The sequence below is a fragment of the Aythya marila genome, assembly GCF_965140915.1.
Source record: "Aythya marila genome assembly, chromosome: 5".
NCBI lineage: Eukaryota > Metazoa > Chordata > Aves > Anseriformes > Anatidae > Aythya > Aythya marila.
Window position 1 is genome coordinate 4,076,835 of NC_139046.1, and position 12,771 is coordinate 4,089,605.

A 12,771-nucleotide genomic window follows, 5' to 3' on the forward strand; every position below is an offset into this window, starting at 1 on the left:
TGTTTTTAAGACAAGTTACCATAGCAAACAAAGTTATCAGTAGCTCTGAAAAAGCACAGAGACCATTTCTTATCTTTAAAGCTTTATCCACACTTTTAAAGAGCATTGACTTCTCTGGTGAAATTATTCAGCTAGCTCTTAATGAAAAAGCAGATTTGTTCCTTGAAGGAGGCTCATCTTAGATAAGCTTTCTCCCAACACCCCAATAAGAACAGGTTGCTGCTTTTCACTTGCAAGGATTCTGGTAACTCAAGCTTATCAGCTTTTACAGCTACAGTGCAAATAAAAGTTCAGCCCATAGCTGTGGAAAGTCTACAGGGTTAGAAAACAAACAGAAAAGTAAGCCTCTGTTTAGAATAGATTTGAGTTTGGAAATACACAGTTTGATTGTGACAAAGAAGCTGATAACATAGTTAAGACTGGTTTATCACAAGGAAGTGCATGAAGTTTTTCAAGCTTTCTTTCCAGGGGAGCAAAGGGACAGTTATGAAAGCGCATGTGAGACATCACAGACAAGTTGGGGTCACATCCGCACCAAATCAGAAGTGAACTGGCGACAGCAAAACTAAGCCCATGACGCCCTGTCCTGTGTTAAGCTGTTGCCTGTATTGTGGGTATTTATCGGAAGGGCAGGCAGCCTTTAGCATGGGTTATGCTTAAGTCATCAAATAGCAACCTCTAGTGGCTCAGGGAGCTTCCTGACAGATCTATCCCACCTTTGGTAGAAAACAAGGGGAGGAAACAACACAAACACCAGCAGCCCTGTTCTGGAATAAAAATTTTGCTTCTTGGGAATCATAGGAGGTACCAGAACAGTCAAGGGATCATCTTTACACTCTTCCTTGTCACGTTACCCACCTGAGCATGACAGCTTCAGCAAAGGAAGCCTTGAGTTCCCTTGTAGATGAGAGACAAAATTAAATTACCAAATGCTTTCATGTAGTGCCATTGCCTGAGCTCAGATTAAATAACCTAGATAATTAAGCCTTGAACATCCAAGACTTTATATTTTCTTCAAGTCCACTTTAAAGGTAGTTCCTAATTAACAGGTTTGCTTTTCAGGCTAAGCGAGCCTCCCATCATCTGAGAGGATTTCAGTAATGCAAGTGGGTACCACTTTGTTAACCCATGTGAGACAAATTACAGAATTTGCTTCATTCTCCCCCACCCCAGTTCTCCTTTCCACGTATGTTCCAACACTGCCAGGGTCCTTGAATATCTTCTCTGTAAAGAGTATCAGCACCATTACATAATAGTTTATCCAACCTGTGGGATTAGAGGGAGTCAGTAGATGTCCTCTACATTCACTGTCTGTCTTCAAAACATTGCAATCAAGTCATACTGGATTTTGTAAGCTGTGTTGTAGACAAAAATATATTTTGAGTTTGAACATGAAAGTGGTTCATTACAGGAGCTAACCTTCAGTACTTAAAGCTGAGAATTTTGATGAAGCTAGTTTGAAGTACATTGTTGATTCATCTGTTTAACAGGGATGAGGCACAAGGCCTCCGTTACAAAATAAGTGCAACCTTAATATGCTTTATATTAAAAGTACATTTGTTTGGCAAATTTCTCAGCTTGACAGAAGTTGTCAGAACTCAAGTGGATTACAGACAGCAAATCTTCATGAAAAAACTTTTCACAAACTATAGCAAAGCATCAGCACTTACAGCATTCACGTGTCATTTGCTTAATAATCCACAACTGTACAAGTGGGTCCAGGAATACCCTTGGCTTCTGTTCCATGCCTTTTATTACAAACTGGTAAATTATTGCTAATTTCTTTACGGGCCATGCTACGATGCTTTCTTGAAACCTTTTAGAATGGGATAGATGTTCTCAAATGCCTCATAGATTTCAGAACGCTCTTTTGCCCCTGTAAAGACATTCAAAAAATAAAACCAACACATTAAGAATTAGAGCATTGAGAATAACTGAATGCACCTCGAATCTAATGATGAGATTAGAATCCATGAAGAAATGCAGGAGTTTAAAAGCAAATTTAAGAACTCTTGTCAAATGTTAGTTTAAGGCAGAATTTGTCATGTTACTTCCGTACCTCAAAGAACAATTTATAGCTTGCTTTGCTTTAAGACTAGTTTAGTGTTGTAGCACCAAAACAGCAGTTAGTGCCTCCTGACAGATGCCAAACACTGTCTGTCAAATAAAGCCAGTCAGAGGAATCAGACTTTTATCTGCTTAACCATAACAGCTCTTTCTCTTGATAAGTAGAAAGATGGAAACATGAAATGAAGGGCATTTATCCCATTCATTCAATTTGATAATTCCTCTCTCCCAGTTCCAAGAAGCTTTAAGCTTTGTTAGGTCACCTGTGATTTCTAAGCCATCCTTATCCACATTACTGCAAGCAAATCTTTAATACCAGTATTGCATGCCAACTGTACTGCAGCAGGGAGGAACAGTCCTTGCCCGTGATACTTGTCTACCACACGAGTGTAATAGGCATTAACGACAGGCAAACTGCATTTAGATGGACTGACAATTGGACTAAGTTGCACTCAGAACAGGTGTGTAAACTCTTCCCCTTCCATGAACGTAGGATATGGTTAGACATGGCTAAATCATCTGAGTTACCACAAGAACATTTTGGGATTAGGGAAGAAATTCAGCTTCACAGATTTAGTTTTGTCATTACAATTAGGGCCCAGTGTTCACAGGCAAGGACTAGCTTTAGTCCTTCTGGGCATGCTTTGCACTCTAGGGTGTTAGTATATCCCCAGACGTGTTCTGTTTGGAGGTAGCCAGTATGATTTCAGTGGGCCCAGAAGGAAGGTGGTGGGGCATTAGAGGGGGAAGCATTTAAACTTCATCCGGACTGCTCTACAGTTCAATTAGCTCACGATCTATGATTTTGAGAAACTCGAAGGCTTCTCTTGCTGTTCACATACCTCAAAGCTCTGTCATGAATATACATGTAACGTTAGGTTCCTCTGGGAACCACAAGTACCCATTTACCTTTCTGTACAGCTGTGTAAAGGCATTTTCATAAGCTTTACAACAGAATGTGCTAGAAACATGCACTCACTTCAGCTTTTTTTTTTTGCCATGGGATCCAAGGTACAGATATTTGCTGAGCACACTTACTCATAAGGCTTTTTCTCATGAGTTTGCCAAACTGTCTGGAACAGACTCTTATGTCTCCACCCTTTCCTCTAATAATCCTTAGTACATGTTGTCAGTGAAGTGTTTTAAGAAGTTTGCTTCCTGTCCAATTTTAAATTGCTTATTGTGATATTCATATTGAAGCAATTGTGAGTGGTTACTGGCATGTCAGCCTCCTGTTGGGATTCAGTACGCTGGCACAAAGCATTACGCTTTGAATAAAATAAAGATACTCAAGTTTAATGACATGGAAAGCTGAGACACTATATGAAGCAATATAAGGTTCTAGTGCAACAATACCGGTGTTATTATCCTCAGAAAACACAGATAAGCAGCAGTAGGCATGACAAAGATTGCTAAGTGGCTTTACTGCAGCAAGATATCAGTTTAGTAATGCTCAATTTAAACACTTCCTTGGAAGATGTGGTAGCACTTGGTTACAGATAATAGAGCAAGAGACCACTTACCAGTCAGTACAACTTTTCCAGACACAAAGATAAGCAACACTATCCTTGGTTTGACCATCCTATAAATAAGGCCAGGAAATAGTTCAGGTTCATAGCTGTTTCAAAACAAGCAGGTAAGATTAGTAAAATGCAAATACTGATTCAGTGTCGTATGCATGAAGTACTCTTTAGCCATGCTGACAGCTGAGTAATTAAACTTACAGATTTTAGCTAGCTAGCCAGAGAAAGGCAGGTCAGGGTCTAAATGTCTCGAAGAGAAACCTAGTAAACCCAACTAGAGCTGGTAGTTCTCTGTGCCTACTTTTAAATGCATACAAGCCATTTCTGAGTCTGATTTTCCATAGATCTAAGTAGCTTCAGAGCTGCTTCAATTAAATCTGAATTGTTTAATCTTTTTTTTTTTTTCCTATTCACAGTCTGCAGTGAAGAAATACACTACCTATGCTTTGACATTGCGCTTGGCAATGATAGGAGACCTGTAGAACTCTGATCCCCAGTACTACTGAGATTAAACAAAAGTTCCTGCTGTACATTTCTCCCTACGTAGTTGATATGCTGCAACACAGGACTGTCAAACAATATTCATGGACAAAGAAAGCTTTTACAGAATAGATTCTTTGTTAACCAAAGCAGCAGTTAGCTTCTTGCTATTTGCAAATCCTTCATCTTAACCAGCTCTGGTGTACCTCCCGTTTACCCCAAAGTGCTCAAACGCATGGGGTATGCTCTCTGTTACGAGGTTTCCAAAGCTGCTGCTAACAGCATCCCTGCAAGGAGGAAGCAGTGAGCACCACAGGGAGGGAAGTTCCGCAGAGCCCATCCCTGTTGCATTGCACCAGTTTCAGGCTCTGGAAGCTTTACTGCCAGCTGCAGTACGTCACTGTAGCAATTAAGCAGAGGGTCATTTTGGCCTGTGCCCCACTCGGAACAGGAGTTATTGCAAAAAAAAAAAAAAAATATATAATAAGCCCTACTATCTGTATTTTTAACATATTACCTACAGCCACTTCTTGTCCACTGAACCAGTTTTGGTGAGCAAAAGATGTACTTGATATTCAGTACCCAGTTAATTATTACATTCATTTTGCCAGGCTTGTACGATTTCAGAATTTGAGTTTCTGTACAGCTTGCAAAGACAATGCTCCAAGCTACGTGGTGCCATACCTGTCCCTCCCACGTACCTGCTGAACTGCTGGTGAGTGAGAACCAACCCCTCCAGCCGGATGGGGAACCTCACATCACAGCTCCCAACCATGTTCTGGATCTTGAAGTCCAGGAACTTGGCAGGGAACCCCAGCTTCTGCACCACGCGTGCATACTTCCTCGCTGCGAGCCGTGACTGCTCTTCACTGAGGGAAGAGCAGAAGGGGGAAGCAGCTGTGCTGAGTGCTTTCTTCTGCTCTGAAGCTGGAATCCAGGTTAGAGCCACCACCATGCTAATCCGTACTCCAGAAAAAGATACGCTAATACTCCAAATAGTGAGATTCTATCCCCAAAACCACTTCAGTGAGCTAAAAGGAATGACACTTTGTTGTTCATTTTCCTGTGGTTTAACTGAGCACGCTGGAGCATGCTATGTTACACAGTTTCCCCTGTCCAAGAATTGCACAGCAGTGTCTCATCCCTCAGATTAAAGCTGATCCAGGAGGGAGACTGCAGTTATCAGTGCAGTCTTCTAGCTAGGTGAGGGCCAGAGAAGAGGATTTCTAAGCTATAAGTTAAGACCCAATCAATGAGATGATGCATTGAAAATAAATACACCAAGGCAGCTGCTGAACTTGAGGACAAAACCTTCAGAGTACAGAAATCTTTGATTTTCTCCAGCTCCCATTTTATCTGGAGGCAGATGTGTTGACTAGTGAAGCCAGACACCAAAAGAGAGACTTGACAGACACAAGCTATGTCCCAACTCACTTTAAAGTCAGTGAGAAATGCAAATAACCCCTTAACAACTCCTGGGCATTTTAGCAGCTTTTTTGCTAATGTCTGGCTCAGCTCAATCTATATTCAGGGACAGAAGCATGTAGTTCAGTAATTACTGAACTCCTGTCATGAAAAAAATAGACTTTTCAAGACTAGTGCTTCATTTTTTTCCTGTAGTTAATAGCAAGCTTTTTGCTAGATAATTTAAACAAGGCTTTTGGTCAGCTGTATGACCTTAGAGGAGAGAAAAGCAAAGCAAAGCAAAGCAAAACAAAAACCCACCGACCCACCTTTTTGCTCCTGTGCAGACCATTTTTCCTGAACTGAAGATAAGGGCTGTTGTTCGTGGGTCCCTGATTCTCATGATCACCGCAGCAAATCTCTACAAATTCAAAGGAAAAGCTCACAGTCAAGCAGAGATATTCAGCTGGTACCACACATCGATTCATTCTCTCGAGAATTATCACTTCCACAAAGCTCAGCACAACATGGATTTACTTTGCAGAAGTGTTGTTTTATATATATTTCAGGGTGGTAAGTACTTCCCTACAACCTGTGGGCTTGAGACAGCCATCACAGGACCACTCTTTGTTGCCTTACATTTTGTGGAGCAGTCTGAAGTCATTTACAGAAACTCCCACCTATTCCCAGTAAATTTCTGCAGTATAAGTCACTTGCTAGAGACATGCAATACCAGCCCAGCTCCAATGTTGCTCTTTCCTATAGAGGAGAGTTTTTGGGCAGATCTTTCCTCCCTCAGTCAGGGCTGCTTGAGCCATCTCAGCTGGCTCAAGCTGAGAGTCACCTCCTTTCTTAAACAGTTTGGTAACATCTCACTGCAAGGGCTTTATTAAAAAAAAATAATAAATCCCCTTGGGGTCCCCTGTATTTCTTTAAGAGACCCAAGTTGCAGAATGTTAGGACTTTCCCCTATGGGAAAAGACAGAAAAGGTACAGAGCTCAGGGTGAATCTGTATGGTAGAGTCCAGCAGCATTGAGAGCTGGGAATAAACCCCAGCCCTCAAGATTTACCTTTGGGTTATACTCTGCATTTCTGGCATGCAGAGCTATGTTCTTCAGATCCAGTTTGCAAGCCAAGTTCACAGTCGACACTATATTCCTAAGGAATGAGAAGGGAATTTTCTTATTACAAAAGCAAGGCATTACAGAGCAAAACCCCAACATTATTAGCTAACACAAAGTCACAGCCCAATTAATAGTTGCCATCAGCTAGTTTCCTGCCTTCCTCTTTCCCACTCCAGTACTAAGCTGATTCTGGCAGAATTTAAGTAATTCAATATCAAAATTATTTTTTCATGGGAGGAAATATAACAAGGTACAAAATTATTAGTCCCCGCATACTAAATTTGTGTGTCTTCCAATAACTACATCACTGATTTTTTTTTTTTTTTTTAACTGCTTTGAATTGCACCATTACTGAGAATTACAGAGTTATTACTGCACTGGTAAGGTAGGTAAGGGTATGTTAGTCTCTAGAGGTGTAAGTTCTCTATATTTGCTCTAGCCCAGACAGGATCAGATCTTTTTAAAGGTCAGGATCTCTCACTTCTTTTCATGTCCCTTTCCCTTGCTCAGTTCAGACTCTTCCTTCTCTCAGGAGAGCAGACAGATCTTTAAACCCTTGGAGTCTATTGTCATCCTTAGCATTCTCCTTGCTGGACTGAGACCTTTTAAAGTGTTTTCTGTCTTATCCTGCAGACCGAAGTAACTAGCAATGCATACTATATAGTAAATCCTTCTACCAAATGCTTCTCCTATGGAGAGACTTCTCTCGTCTCCCAGGAGAGTCTTCCCCCTTCAGAAGCCAGAGGCATTTCAGATGTTCAGATGCTTATTCAACCAGCATGTTTATCAAGTCCACTCTCCTCTGTTTTGCTAAGCTGTTTTGTTCCATGCCATTTCTATTTTGCATTGTTCAGCACAGTATCTAGTTGCCTTCCAATATTGTCTGTTCATTTGCTCCACCTCTCAAAAAAAAAAAAAAATAAAAAAATAACCATGCCCACCCTTTTCCCCCCTCCCTAGTTTTATGGGTGGGATTATTTACGACCAAACCACACTTGCTACATTCTCCAGTAAGTGAGAAGTCAGAGCAATATGTTACTCTTCAAGAGAAAGACAGCTAATTTTCAGCAAGATTGACCTTCAGTGAAGGTCATACTGTTCCTGTAACTTATATATGCTGCATAAACTTACTGTAACTGAGGAACTATGCCAGAGCTTTCTGAAGCAGAAGCAGGTGTCACTGGGGTCATAGGAGTCATTGGTGTCAGAGGGGGACACACACCAGACTCTTCAGGGGATGGCTGAGATGCATCTGGGCATGACAAGCTGCTTTCATTCACGAAGGTACCACTGTCCTCATCTCTTGATACTGACCCATCAAGCTTCTCTTGCATTCCATGGCCATCTTCAGATAGGTTTTGTTCTTTATCTTGAGTAATATCTGGAAGAAAGCTGAGGTCCACTGAGGAGAAGTCTGCAGGAAGCTCCTTGGGCTGATTAAATTGAGAACCAAACAATCCATCTTCGGTTTGAATTGGAAGGTCCACATCATAAGGGCTCATGGCAGTAAACAGCTGAGGACTAGCTGAGAGGTCATCCTTGAATGAAGAAAAAGTGTGTCACTAAGGATCCTGTATCAAAACATTTACTTCAGCTGGGAGACTACATTAAGGTACATTTTCTATTCAAACAATAAGTTTCAATCATTTTTCCCCATAAGTATTACAGCAAAGAATAGTCTTAAGATTTGAAAGGATGTCATTGGCTTGTCTGTCAGCATATAGAAACAGATAACTTTTCCCCCCAAATGATTTTTATAGTGCATACGCTCATTTTCCCACCACACTTCAAAGGCAGTCTAGAATACATCAGATTTGATGCCACAAATTGAGAAGTCAGGTATCTACCAGCAGTAATTGGAGGAACAATGCTGGCTCTTTGCCCTTCACAGCCTTCAGCGTGCCTCAGTTACATACATAACCAACATAACTGTTCGTGAGTTTTTCCAAGGAAGACAGCTGGCATTTTCTGGCTGGCTTTCACTCCACTATACTGATATTGCTGTTTCCCCTCGCTGCTACCAGGGGACGGTGTCAGCGTTGTGTTAGATTTGTGCAATAGAGGGCAGCAGTTCACAGACGCACGAGCGAATTAAGCATTCAGCTGCAGGAGGTTACCAGACTAATTCAAGCGAGACGCAGTCAGCAAAGCCAGCATCCTTCCCAGATCAAGCGATTAAGGCATTCAACATATCTGCAAGCAAGTTCTTGCATACTAATGCCCTCCTTTATCAGCATCACTTAAAAAGGAATTAAAAGTGTTTTAAAGGCATTGTGGTATCGAGAAGGCAAGAGTTTAGGAATTTACTCCCTTATTCATGTGGGCACAAGCCTCTAGTTAGTGGAAAGCTTCTTCCAAGAAAGAGATTGCTGCTGCTACCCACAGCAGGTGACAGCTTGGAGTAGATGATCCGTACAAGAGGTTTTGTGTGCATTTAGGCATTTTAGCACCGAGGACTTAAACTGAAGCACAAATCAGAACAGAGAACTGCACACAAGACAGAGGCCCTCAAGTTGGCAGCGACTGCCTGAGCTCCGGAGGGAGCAGGGTTTCCAGATCAATGCTCTGCAGCCCTGAGCTAGTGCTGCTCTATGCTCTGTGCTAATCAGCTCAGTTAACACAGCCGTGCGTGCTCTGCACACGAGGAGGTCTCTGCACCTAGTTACTCTGCAGTATGTCTGCCTGGAGAAAGCACTTGCAGCTTGGAAAACTCTTGTGACAAATCATTGCAGAGAACCCTTCATGTAAATATGGATACAAGCAGGTCTAGCTGTAAAGTATGAATACCTGGGGGGTTCAAAACTGTTTGTAAAGCTGGCTTCTAGATGCAGAGCCCCATATGAAATCTGGAGCAGAGCGCTACTGAATGAAACCTCAGCTCTTCGGAGAGCAGGACCCAGGAATTGGCAAGTCCAATCCACATCTTAAGCCACCTGAGTCAGACACAAATTATTTTAAAACAGTAGATGGTTACTTACAATAGGAAAATATTATGGGACAGTTATTCAAGGTTTTATTTATTTTGTTAGGAGAAGGAAAGCACAGTCTCTTTAAGACCTCCAATAAACCAAGACCTATCCACACAGGACTCAGCTAGGAAAGTTTTCTGCCAACCGTGATGTGCAGAAGATGGTACAAAAAAGCCCTGTCACTGCAAGCTTGCAAGACTATTAATGTATCATACTAAGAGGTATCAGACATCTTATAAATAATGGTCAAAAAACAATAGCAAAGCAGTTTACGGTATTGCTTAAAGAAAAACGCTAATAGATGAACGGTATAAGAGACAAGAACCTTTAGACCACTGAAAAAAAAAAATTAAAAAAACAGGTAAAGTGCTTAAAGTAGATAGAAACAGAAAGCAAGTCTTCCTTTCTCAGAACAATTGCATGGAAAGCTGGTGAGAAAAAGCTCTTATAGGGTTAAGTGCTGGGGAAGATTGCCCTCTTGTTAGACAGATGCTCAGGGGCTTCCAAAGGGGGGGGCACAAGACCATGTTTATCTTGGGCTGGCTGCCAAGGGTTATTACTGTAGACTCCAGGTTAATTAACTTCACTGAAGGCCCCATCAGCTGCATTGCTTCAGACACTTCCCAGCAGCTCCAGAAAGGAGATTTTATGCACAGATCCTGCCTGAGATCACCAGGTTTGGGGAGGAAACAGCAGTTTTGGTTCCACTGCAGTAGTCCACGAGACCCAGATACATATAAATCAAATCCAGCTGTTTTAGCGACAGCTCTTGCCTTTTTTAATGGCACCCTGTTCATCTTCTACTATCAGCTACCCTGACAAATCTGAAATAGCAAATTCAGCTGCATGCTATTTGTAACACCCTGTTATTCTTCACCATGTTACACACCTCATGGGGCAAGTTCAGAGGGCTTTGCTGACTACCACCAGTAGATCTCCGGATTTAAGCAGCTTGAATTGCACTTACTTTCTGGGTTGTAAAAGAGTTTAAGATAGGAGGCAGCAAGCCAGTGAGAAGTATACACAGCTGAAGAAGTTGTGTCCCTTGGGCAAACACAAGGCTCAGCTGAGGAGCCCAGCCCTCTCCCAGTTATCTCTACAACCACCTGCAGCAGTCCCTTCCACCAGAGGGCATTTTTAATAGATAAAAAAAGATTTTTGCAACAATTTGCCAGCCAGCATGAAGAGATCTGAGCCTCCTACCCCTTCTGAGCACTGCTCCTTCAGCCTGTCCCCACAGCAGAGAAGCTCCAGCCTCTGAGCACCCTCTGGATGTGCTCCAACAGCTCCACATCTGTATAAACAAATCACTTGGGGGCTTAAGGATATGAAAAAAAAACTCAGAGAAAGGCAAAAAACACTGTAGTACCACAAAGAAACAGGGGAGGGCCCAGAGGAGACGTTTTACTTCAGAGATGGGCGGGAAAGTTTCTTCAGCGCGGCGTTGGTGGTATAGTGGTGAGCATAGCTGCCTTCCAAGCAGTTGACCCGGGTTCGATTCCCGGCCAACGCAACTCTATTTTTGTTTTAAATCCCTTTATTTATTTATTTTTCCCCTTCTCCCAGCCCGGTACCTGCCCGCTGCAGTTCTCCAGGTACCTCTCCAGCGGCGAAACGCCATCCATGGGCACAAGCCCCTACCACAGGCTCCCGGCCCCAGCTTTAAGGCAGGGGGTGGCAGGAGGGGCCAGGTGCAGCTCATTGGGAGCAGGGCCTGGCCCCAAACCTGTGGGTTGTGATCCCCTCTGAGGGGACACAAGCAGCCTTTTGGGGTGTGCTTCACCCTGGGGAGGTGCTGGAGATATTGGGGCTCTGCTTTGTGTTTGCCATCAGCCTGTGAGCAGAGCTGGAGTCTGGGCTTCCCCCCTTCAGGGCTGCAGGAAAACAGGGGTCTAATGCTTAGACTGTGTAAAGATAAAGCTTGTCGTGATCCACAGGCCCTTAATTTCTCCCACCTGCCTCATTAAGTGCAATAAACCACAGCTGGTGTTGCAGCAAGAGCTGGCTCCCCTCTGACTGTGAGAGCAGCCCCAAATTACAAACCTGGGTCTGGAGGCGTTGCAGTGAGGTTGCCCATCCTCAGCTGGGCCAGGGCTGCCAACGCTTCCCAAAAACTCAGGAAGAGCCTAGGTGCAATGTGGCTGCCAACACAGCTTCTTTTGGGAGCTTCTCGACACGATGTTTGCTGCCCAACTTGTTCCTCCTGTCCCGTCCCGTTGCTGTGTGCTGATGGATGGATGGGTTTCTGCAGAGGCAAGGCTGGGGACAGGTCCTTTTCCCTGTCTGGGCTGGTGTAGGGGGTGACAACTGCTGCTCTGCTTACAGGTCTGCTCACCGGTGTGAGATTTGCTTGCAAACATCTGTCTGGGCTGAAGAAACCTTTCAGAAGAAGATACCAAGGTCTGCATGTGCAGAGGGTCTTCAGGAGGTGCTGCCAGGCTCTTCTCGCCACCCCAGGGGTGTGGAGGATGGGGTTTGGATCCTATATCCACAAAGCAGAGCGTACGTGGCTGACGAGCATCCCTCCCTCCTCAGCACAGCCTGCTGGGCTGGTTTCATGGTGCTTTTGGGACTCGCCTTGCCCTGATGCTTTGCAGATGCCAAATCCCCCTGGCTCTAGAACAATTCAGCCTCAGGCAGGTTGCTTGACGTTACGCAGCCCGTCCTGCAGCGGCCAGGAAGCCAAGCGAGGAGAGGACTCTCCAAGAGGCTGCATGGGGTGTTACAGAGGCTGGTGGAGCTGGCTCAGACCAGCTCACGATGGTCAGAACTAAAACATCCCCTTTGGGGATGACTGGTGGTTGAAGTGGTTGCAGACAGCTCCGCAGGACAGTGTTTGGCACTCCCCCAGCGCGTGAACACAATTGCTGTGCTTAAATTAGGAAACCAGAGTACTGTGGTGGCTGTGGTGTTCCCTGGTTGCACTGCAGCCATAGTACTAAATCTCTAATCAGTCTATTTATTCCTTCGATGCACGGCCAATATCAGCATTTATACACAATATCAGGTGTATAGGCAACTGCAGAAGCCCCTGGAGATACGTTCATCCTTCAGCACTGGGGTCTGACCTGTCTGCGTGACATGAAGTGGAGATAGGGACGTCAAACCATGGCATTTAAGTGACGGAGAGAGGCTACGTCAGAGGTGAACACAAATACGAGTCTCTAAATGTCGCTGTTGCTTCTTGCCTGGGATAGGGGCAT

General features: G+C 43.7%; 1 protein-coding gene across 1 annotated transcript; it reads right to left on the reverse strand.

Annotated features, from left to right (window-relative positions):
• Positions 1–1,453: 1,453 nt before the first annotated feature.
• TBPL2 (TATA-box binding protein like 2) lies at positions 1,454–11,193 on the reverse strand (the record flags this gene model as incomplete). The annotated part of the gene is made up of 7 exons (XM_082760498.1): positions 1,454–1,876; positions 3,591–3,685; positions 4,772–4,939; positions 5,804–5,895; positions 6,546–6,633; positions 7,731–8,143; positions 11,143–11,193. The coding sequence occupies 7 exons, from the start codon at positions 11,191–11,193 to the stop codon at positions 1,797–1,799; spliced, it is 987 nt and encodes a 328-aa protein (XP_082616624.1). The 3' UTR covers positions 1,454–1,796.
• Between the last annotated feature and the right edge of the window lie 1,578 nt (positions 11,194–12,771).